We start from the raw sequence: 10,723 nt of genomic DNA, 5'->3' as shown, positions 1-10,723 counted from the left end.
AACAACAAGAAGAAACATTTATACAGTGCCTATTGTTTTTACTTATTTTGTTACAACCCTCCAGAAACTGATTTCTTTTACCTACAAAAATGGGTCTTGGTGAGTTAAGTAAGTAGGCAGTGTTCAAGAAAGAACTAAGGGACAGAAAGTAGAAAACAAGGAAACATGAATTAAGTGCCTATTAGGCACTGAGCTAAGTGCTTTAAAAATTTCTCATTTGATTGCCACACCATCCCTGGAAGGCAGGTGATATTATTACTCCTATTTCATAATTGAGGAAATTGAGGCTTATTTAATTGACTTGCTTAATGACAACTTAAAGAGAAGTTAATGTCTAGTGCTGCTCTAGTTACTGAACTACCTAGGTGTCCTTAGGCCCATTTCTTTAACTATTCCTGACCTCATCTGTGTTTTAGAGCAGCTAGCCCAAGTTGAGGATAACGCCACAGTGGCAGAGCCCATCTATCAGAAGGTAGTTCATATTAGTGTCAAAAGATGGGATATCACTCCTAAAATAAACCATAATCCACTTGGCTCAGTCAAGCATGTGGGACAACAGGAGTTGGCCAGGCACAGACCAGAACAAACTATTGATGCTCACTTACCAAGTTGCTCAGGAGTAAGAGGACTTAGGTTCAAATCCTGTCTCTGATGCTTCTTACCTGTGTGACCTAGGGCAAATCATTTCACTCATTTGTTCTCAATTCTTTCATCTCTGAAATGAAGTGATTTGAGTTAAATAGCTCTGAGATATCTTCCAATTTTCCTTTTTTGGGGATCACAGTGATGTTATCATAGGTATGATGGAGGATGTTATGTTTAGCAGAAAACTAGAGGTAGAGATAGAGGTTTTTTTAATCATTCCATTTGAAATCAAAGTTTCATTTTTCCTCTGCTCACTATTTCTTTAGAGTAACAAAGGTGACAGTTGATTGTGTTCCCTACTTCCTACGAATTCCATTTTCCTTGGTTAAAATCAAACTCCTCAGTTACACTCATTAAACTTCAAATGCCTTGCTTCCCAGAGAGCATCATTTCATTTGCAATGAGCAATTTCAGTGACTTGATGGTGTAGATGATTTGCACATAATAGATTTGCACATATTTTAATGATGCTAATTATTGGGCACAGGTTGGAGACTCCCATTGCAGATGCTGTCAAAGCCCTTCATGTAGTGACATGATAATCAGAAACCCATTGAGAGATGACCTCATCTAATTTGCTCCTCTATAATTTGGCTCCAGTCTTTGTTCTCCAGATCCAGGCTGGCCCATCCCTCAGTACAATGGCACCTAAGGTTTTACAACTTCCATCCTAGGAGTTCCTCTAAGCCCCACTGGATGTCAGTCTTCACCACTACAGCAAGGATACCACAAGGATTCAGTAAGTGACTCTTTATTCCTCAGGTTTTGAGATAGGGAAAGTTCAAGGAAGAGATCTTTAAGAATTTCCTTTTGTGTCTCCTCATTTTTTTTGCTACACCTACACGTCTTTATATACTATATGCGTTCTTTTCATTTTATGAATTTTTTGTCTTGTCTTCATATTTTTTCCGTATAATATCTACGTGGGAGTGATTATTAACAAAGGAAATATAGAAACTCTTTATTTGCCTTGATATATATCACTATGTATCTATATGTAACTATCATTTTTATATAGTATATATATATGTTTCTCTGCATGTTTTCTCACATTCTATGTATTTTCTATTTTTTCTTCTCATTTACTATATTGTTTTTCATTTTTATTCTTTTTTATATATTTGGCTGTATCTTATTTTTTTTCTTTTTTCTACATAATATTTTTTTTACAGTCTCTATTACTCTTTCAGAAAAAAAGCAAGAGATATTATAATTTTTACCCCTTTAACTATCTCTACACTGTTTATTAGTTTTCAGGAAGTTTTTTATTTTTTTATTTCTTCCCTTTTCTTTGATGCCTCCATTCCTCCACGTTATAAAGACACAAAATATTACCACCACCATGCCGACTTTCTCAAGTAATTTTTTCACTTTTATTATTAGTATTTCCTGTTTAATACTTTTTTTGTTTTCTTATCCTTAGGTTCAGGGGTTGATTAATTGATAACATTTCTTCCGCTTTCCCTTCCCCCCCAAAAAAAACCCCCCAACAAAACAGTGCCTTCACTAAATGGAAAAATCACATTGGTCCTTTTCCAGTTCTAAATTGCCTGTTTCTAAACTCAGTGCATATGAACTAGTTTTTTTTTAAATAGCTCTTAAGGCCCATCCCAGAGCAAAAAGAGGTTTTATTTGTAATTTGAAAAAATATGAATTTCTTTTCATAGCATAAGTCAACCTTTCATTTTTCTACAGATGGCACCGATAAAGAAAAAAATCAAATGGTAAATGTTTTCTTTTTTTCCATGTAGTAGTTGAGGAAATCAGATACTGAAAGAGCAGGCAAATAACTAGGTTTAGGATCACAAAACAAGTTTTCAGTAGTTATGAAAAGAATCCAAGTTCCATTGTTCTTAGTATAGGCCTCTTATTTTAACCCTTATTTCTAAGAAGTTTAGATTTATTTTAAATCTAACTGGACAGTTTATAACATCTGGCGTATTTTAGAAATGTCTTCTACCATCTCTTCAATCTCCATACAAGTAGAATTGGATATGAACCAGAAATACAGCATGCTCTGAGTTTTCATTATAATCATTTCCCAATTTACCCCATTACTTTTGAGGCTGAATTAATAATTCTTGAAAAGGAAGTCAGGAGTCTCATTTTAACTTGTATAGCATGTCTTGGGGAATTTTAACTGTCAAACATGCTGCTGCTGTTGGAATTCCCCCTCCCTCAATATTGCTGTTTTCATTCCTGAAAGATACTAGTTGATTATATAATTTTTCACTACTATAGAAACCCAATATAAGCTCTACACATTTTCTTTTTTCATCATTATTTTATTGCTCCATTTTGTCTATTATTACCCTGTTTTGTTTTTCCTTTTCTTTTTTCCTCTAATTCTTTATTCTTCCCTGATAGTTCTCTCAACATAGGAAATGCTTTAACCAATTAATTCAATTTAGTAAAAGATTTTTATAACGTTATTGATAGTCCTATATTTTACTTAGGTAGCCGAACATAGCACATCAAAAAAAAAATAATCATTAAAAAGTCATGTTTTAGCATTTCTCTCTGCCATTTACGCTATTGTTCCTTTTACTTACTATTCTTTCCATGCTCATTTCCGTTACATCTTTTTCTTCTTGACCAATTCATCTTACATTTTTTTGAATTACTTCCTTTTTCTGCCATTGTTAATTCTTCTGTATTTCATTCCTCTATCATTCTTCCCTCCTTTCATTCACAAATTGTGATCTTCTCCTTCCACCCCCTTCATATTTTCTTTCTTACATCCAGTCCAGAAGATGCTTTATTCATCGTGTCATCTTCAAAATAACAACTTATTTTGCCTTAAATAGTCTAATACTTGTTTATGGCTTAAAATACTTCTTTGTTTTTAGTTTACAGCATAAGGAGTTTGATTTGGAGACGGACAGATTTGGGAACAAATCTTACTACTGTCACATACTGACTATGTATCCTTAAACAAATCACTGAACCCCCAAGTGCACTGAGAAACTTTTTTTAATGCACTAGATGTTCTGATTTACAAGTGTAGATGGAGGTTGCTTGTTCATGAAATTGACAGTTGACACCTATTCTTATTATAATGCCTTTTGCAAGAAAGATGTAGTTCCTTATGGACACCATGACCACCTGGTCCTTGACTCCTCAATTCTTCCCCAGAGAATCACCCCTGCTCTAGCTACATTATCCTCCATTAACCACCCTAACTCCTTGAAAAACCTACTTACCTCTAGTCTGTTCTTTTCTCTTAAGTCCCTTTCCCCTTAGCTTATTTTTGATATTCCTGTCCCAAGCTTTGTTGTACATTGCTGCCTTCCTTCCAGCACATATTCTCCTGAAAAAAGCTGTGAAAAACAAAATAAAATATGCTGAAGCTGTGTTGATTGGGCCCATTATAAATTTGGTTAATAACCTTAGTTGGTTTAGTAACCTCAACTAGGCCCTCAATGCTGCATGGCAATCCTTTTAATCCTCCCTAATTAACGCACTATCTCAGTCATTATAGGAGCTCTTCTAAAACTTTTTGTCCTTTCTTGATCTTCTCGTGCTGTCCCATTCTTCTCCCCTCTCAGCTGAGAAACTTGTTTCATATTTTACTGAAAAAATGTGAAGCCATTCCATCATGGCTCCTTCTTCTCATATATTAATTTCATGTCATCATATGCTTTCTGCCACTTTTTCACTTTTATCCCATTTAATGAGGTAGTCATTTTTCCATCTTATTTTCCCCAGCAGATTTCCCACAATCATTATAGTTTCTCACTCCTTTCTCACCCCATCTTCTACTGCATATAAACATACTTATGTTCACCCAATGCTCAAAAAATACATTACCTAGAGTTTCCAATGACTGTATATATCATTCCCTTTTATGGCCAAATGTGTTTACATTTCCTTTCTTTAAATCTCTTTTTTAAGTCACTACATTTTGATTTATTACTTCAATATCCAATGAAATGAGCTCTCCTCAAAGTTAAAAAAGAAGTTATTAAAATTCTTGAGAGTAAGGACTGTCTTTTGACTTTTTTTATCCCCAACATATAGCACATGGACACACAGTAGGCATCATATTGACACAATAACAAAGGTTAAAAAGGTGATTTCACAGGTTCTGTTATTCTAATGATTACTCAACCTAATGAATAGTTTGAAAAATCTGCAGGGAGGAAGCATCATTACAGGACTATTTCCAATGTTCAGGAGTAGCATAAAAATCAGACATAAATGTGAGTTGCATGCAAAATAACAACATAGAGGGAAATTTTTATAGATTAATTAGATAACACAAGTGAGGACAATCCTTTGGTCTTCAGCTTTTGTAAAACAGAGTCAGGAAATGTTTTAGTATAGGAAAATCACTCTATACATATAATTTAATGGGAATATAATGGATCAAAATAAATCAAATCAAACTTGTTCTATGGAGTCTAATAAATCCTCCTATTTGATTCAGTGCCAGTATAACCACATACCTCAACTTTCCTAAGGGAAAATTAAAACGATACAGATACCACCAATACCACCTTAAACACATTACTGACTTTAGATGATTTCAGGACAGTATGATGAAAACAAAGATTGAGATGACAGCATTCTACAAAGCAAATAATTATATGATGTGAAATTTGGAAACTATTGCTACAGTGACCTTTTATATGTTTTTTTCCTCAAAAAAATCTTAGATTCATTTTTCAACTCTAAAACAATTATATAACTCTTAATTGATGAATCTAGTGAAGTCCAATGGTTATGGAATGTACTTTCCTAGATATAAAAGAGAAGTAGGATAGTGTATTGTAGAAACCATTTTACTGCTCTTCTTTTCTGGTGACAGTTGTCCATTCACTTCACTACTCCACACCTTAGATTCCTCATCTACAAAGTGATGTGATTGGAGTCCATGGTCACTGTGGTAATGTCCAGTTCCAGATACATGATCCTATGAACTTTTAATATAGGACACAATTGATTCCCAATATTTAATCTCCTGGAAGAAATAGGAAATTATCATAATGTTTATGGACATCACACAACTCTTTCACTTCAGTGTTCAGAATATTTACCTCTTCCTTTTTTTTAGGTACTTCCATTCATTGCAGCATCATATCTGCTGAATCTCCCAAGACAAATGGTATCCAGTGAGCTGATCTTTGGTGTGTCATTCTTCTTTCAATGTGCCATTGGTTTTGTAGGGAATTCACTGCTGCTTATGCTCTATGTTTATATCTCCTTCAGAAAGCCTCAACAGAAGAAGCCAATGGATTTGATTCTTGCTCATTTGACTTTGGCCAATATGGTCACACTTTTTACCAGAGGCATTCCAGAAATCATGTTTTGTTTTGGAATGAGACATTTTTTAGATGATGTAGGGTGTAAGGCACTCATGTACTTTTACAGAGTTGCCCGGGGACTTTCTGTCTGCACAACAAGTCTTGTGAGTATGTTCCAGGCCCTCATCATCAGTCCCAACAACTCTGTGTGGGCTAGTGTCAAAGTGAGAAGCCCCAAATACATTTTGCATTATTTTGTCTTTGTCTGGGTTGCCAATGCATTGATCTTCATCAGCGTCATTCGAGACAGTGAAGCAACCAGAAATGAAACAAATGTTAGGTATCGTTATGCTACGCATATTTTTGTAGTAAGGTCAATAAGAAATGAGAGTCACAATGCTGTTGCATTTATGTTTGGGATGACTTTTCATGACCTTATCTTTCACTTCCTTATGGGCTTGTCCAGTACCTATATGGTGCTTCTCCTCTATAGACATAGTAAGCAAGTGCAGCACATTTACAGCAGCAGTCATTCCCTTAAATCCTTCCCTGAGGTCAAGGCCACACAGACTATACTCTTGCTTGTGACCTGTTTTGTTTTGTTCTACTGGCTCCACAACTGTATCATCTTATATTTAACTTTTAATTTTGAAAAAGATGTTGAGTTGGAAACCATTGCAAGCTTTTTTGGTGGATGTTACCCTGCCCTCTCTCCATTATTGCTCATTGGCAGTGACAGTCGTATCCCAAAGCTTCATTGTACACCTGGAAAGCCACAAAGGCCTCCTAAGGATTTTATGAATGGCTTAGTCAACACATAAACCTAATCTTTTCCTAACAATTCTATGAATTTCAATATTCCAGTCCTGAAAAGAAGATATGATTCAACAACTAAGAATTTTAAAAAATATCACATGAAAATTTAGCACTCTATAACCAAACCTGAAAAGAAATTTCTTTCTCTTTCACCTTTCAGTATGAGAAAGATCAGCAGGAAGATTCATGTTCTTTTCCATATACTTATATTAGATAACAGTTCTATCTTGTGTAAATTATATCACCATTACTGACCATATTATACATCTTTATAAAATGAAAGACTTGGATGAAATATATGTTACTTCCAGAAAGTCTACATGAATAGCTTGTATTAAGTGCATTGTAATGAATGTCAGCAGTATTGGGTTTGTTTCCTTGCTCTTATGAGAATAACTAATACTAAGACTTAGTAAATGCCAGGCACTGGGGTAAGTGCAAAGGATATAAACAAAGGCACAAATATCATTTGTTCCCTTATGCAGAGAACACATATAAACAACTATTGAATTATTGAAAATAAGTATTCAATATAAATAAATGCAATCTCAGAAGGAAGATATTAGCAGCATGGTAGATTTCAAATGGTCTTTTGCAGAGAAGGTGGGATGGTAGTTGAGTCTTGAGGGATGACAGAGCACCCAGGAGGTACAGGTAAGAAGAGAGAGAACTCAAGGTAGGGGAAAAACCAGGAAAAAGGAACATCACCTGGAAATGTAGTGTTTTGAGAAAAGAACACCAAGATATCTAGTGTCACTTGTAAGTGTGTAGAATTAAGGTTTTTAAATATTTGAAAAGATAGAAAGGGCCTAGGTTTTGAGGAGTTTTGAATGTCAGAGGATTTTTGTATCTGATCAGAAGTGGATAGGGAGGAAATGGAATTTATTGAATAGAGCATTTGACATGATCAGACATGTACTTTAGGAAGATAAATTTAATACCTGAGTGGAGGACGGACTGGTATAGGGACAGACTTGGGACAGGGAAATTAAGTAATAGACTATTACAATAGTACAGGAATGAGGTGATCCATACCTGCCTCAGGGTTGTAGCTTTTGAAGATGGGAGAAGGGTAAATATTCAAGAGATATTAAAATAAAACCTAAAACATTTGGCAACCTACTGTGTGTGGCAGGAGAGAGAGAGTGAGGAGTTGTGGGTAGTATCTAACTCTGGCTTATGAGGCTGGTTAAGTGGGAGGATGGTGCTGTCTTCAACAGTGATGAGGTATAAAAAAGGAAAGTTTGGGAAGAAAGATGGTAAGTTCAGTTTGGACATGTTGGGTTTAAGGTATGTGTACTGACACCTAGTTCAAGATGTCTAATTAGCAGTTGGAGATGTGAGTCTTGATATTAGGTTGAAGTGTATGGCTGGTTAAGTGAAAATAAGAAATATTAGATGTCATAACTGAATCACTGGGAGCTAAGATCATCTATGAAATCAAATATAGAGTGAAGAGAAGAGGCCCCAGGACAGAGTCCTGCTAGATGGCCAACTAATTGGATATGAAATATTCAAGAAAAGAGTTTGAGAAGAACTAATCATACAGGTCGGATGAGAACCAGGAGAGCAGGTCATGAAAACCTGGAGAGAAGAGAATGTCAAAGAAGGGAGGGTGATTTTGACACCATCAGAAGCAGCAGAGGAGTCCAGAAGAGTTTGAGTATTGATTATTGAGTATTGTTTATATTAGTATTGAGAAAAGGCCAGTGGATTTAACAATTAAAAGATTAATAGAGAATACTTTCATTTGAATGATTAGATCAGGAACTAGAATTGCGGAGATATAAAAACAGAGAGAGGAAAGGAAGTGGAGAAAGACTTCTCTAATGTAGAATGTCTTCTCAAGAAGTTTAGTTGCTAAAGAGAGGAGGGATGTGGCAAAATAGATAGAAGGAACTGATGGACCAAGGGATATATAATTTTTATTTTTTAGCATGAAGGAATCTTGGATGGAGCCATAGGAGTAACAAAACATCCAGCAGACAGGGTGAGATTGAGGAAAAGTGAGTGAGGATGACAGAGGGCACAATATGTTAGACAAGCCAGATTGAATGGGATCGGTTGTGCATGTAGAGGGGTTTGCCTTGGCAAGGAGAAAGGTTGTATCGTTATGTGAGTCTAGGTTTAAGGAAGAGATACAGGCAAAAGACATTTAAGTAATATGAGATGAAGGGAGAGAATAGCTCAAAAGAGCTTTCAGTGAATGACCTTTATTTTTTCAGTGAAATATCAGGTAAAGTTCTCATCAGTGAGTGTGGGGTATAGTCTCTTTGGAATTACAGGGCCCATAAAGGAAAGAGTGAAGTGGCAAAGACAAGCATTAAAACAGGGCGGAGAAAAGTTGAAATCTCTATTTAGTTATGGAACAATGTCCCTGTGAAAAATGTTCCCACGGGAAGAGAGATATTCTTTAAGAGGACACAGAGAAATTCCAAGTGGTTGAATCCACAGAGATTTGGTGCCTAGCATGCAGTGCCTCCATGGACAGTTTCTTTCCTAATTAGTATGAGATTGAGAACTCTGACAGGTGATTTACCCCCAAAAAAAGGTGAGTTAACCTGCACCAATAAAGAAGATTTTAGAACATATGGGGAAAGAAATAATCATGGAAAGAGAGAGGCATTATCAAATATTGACATATTTTTACTCTGGGATAATATTTCTATATTTTCTGTTTTAGCAATAACAGAAATTGTTTAGAAGAGGAAACTTAAAATATGAGCATTAGAAACTTTAATTGTTTAAGGAATACAGAGATTAAAGAAGGGATAAATAAGTATTATATTCATTCATCCAAGAATTAAATATCAAGAGTAGATAAAAAGGGATGAGAATGAAAGAACTCACAAAGTGAAATAAATCCTGTTTAGAAAAAATATACAGGAAATGAGAATAAAATCTAACAAAACACATTGCAGAAGTTGGTAGGAAGAAGAATTTTATCTGATTGCTAAACAGAAAGAAAAGAGTAACAATTAAATAATTAGTTAAAAGGGAAAAAATGAATTAATAAATTACACAATATTTCCATAGTAGGCAGAAGGATAAGAAGGTAAGTTTAATGTGGAGACAAAGAGGTACCATAAGAATTGCCTTAAGATGGATTAAGGACAATTCCTTGAGTAAACAAATTACTGTCTTTACAAGAGGAAATGAAACAAAACATCCTGACCCAGAGAAAGACACAATATGTGAAACAAATGGGGAAAACATAAACTTTACTTTTACAATATTTAATGTACATCCATTGAACAATGACTAAAATGGAAAATGACACAGAATAAGAAAATAAATTCCCACAGTCTGCTACTTTTATAAGAAATACTCACCAAAACAGACATATGGAAATTAATCATGAGGGCCTAGAAGAAAGTTTATTCTACATCAAGTTAATATAAAAAAAAAGTAGGAGCTGGAACCTTTCTATCAGGAAAAGCAAAACCAAAAATTTACAACATACACTTTTTTTGTGAAATGTGCATGTTAAAGCCGTTTCAGGGGTATGGTAGTTATGAGGAACGTATGCCAACTGGTGAGTCAAAGTAGCAAGATGAACAACCAGATGTGTCTTGTTAAACCAGTGGCTGCTGAAGAAAAATCAACAGTGATGGCAGCAATTGCAAGTATGTGAGTTACACTATGTGATGGTAGAAAGGCAGATCATTCACAAAGGGGGTGCCAACCCCAAGGAATAGGGAGAAGGTAACTGACATCCAATTGATCTCACAATCATAAATGGTAGGGTCCTCAAGGTACTGTTTTTCAGCAATTCTTATCACTCATATTTTGTAGGAACTGTTTTCTGAATGTCCTGGGAGGGATATGGGAGTAGATTAATCCATTTAGGAGATGTTTCCTTTAACCATTGGTTTTTTTAATTTGCCATTTGTAACAAAATAAGGTGGTTTTAAGTGCATAGCATTTGGTTGTTTAGAGAAGAGAAATTGAAACCCATAAAGTACAACAATACATAGTCCTCTTCTTATGATATCACAGAGAAATATGTGTAAGGG

The 10,723-nt window shown here is 35.1% G+C and overlaps 1 protein-coding gene across 1 annotated transcript; it reads left to right on the top strand.

Annotated features, from left to right (window-relative positions):
* The first annotated feature begins 889 nt into the window (after positions 1-889).
* Positions 890-8,206, top strand: LOC110202627 (olfactory receptor class A-like protein 1). The gene is made up of 2 exons (XM_020978859.2): positions 890-1,384; positions 5,702-8,206. The coding sequence occupies exon 2, from the start codon at positions 5,750-5,752 to the stop codon at positions 6,710-6,712; it is 963 nt and encodes a 320-aa protein (XP_020834518.1). The 5' UTR covers positions 890-1,384; positions 5,702-5,749; the 3' UTR covers positions 6,713-8,206.
* The last annotated feature ends 2,517 nt before the right edge of the window (positions 8,207-10,723 follow it).

The sequence above is a fragment of the Phascolarctos cinereus genome, unplaced genomic scaffold (genome assembly GCF_003287225.1).
Source record: "Phascolarctos cinereus isolate Bilbo 61053 unplaced genomic scaffold, phaCin_HiC Scaffold_5;HRSCAF=322, whole genome shotgun sequence".
NCBI lineage: Eukaryota > Metazoa > Chordata > Mammalia > Diprotodontia > Phascolarctidae > Phascolarctos > Phascolarctos cinereus.
Note: the sequence above shows the minus strand (reverse complement) of the source record. Positions and strands in the feature narration are given on the sequence as shown.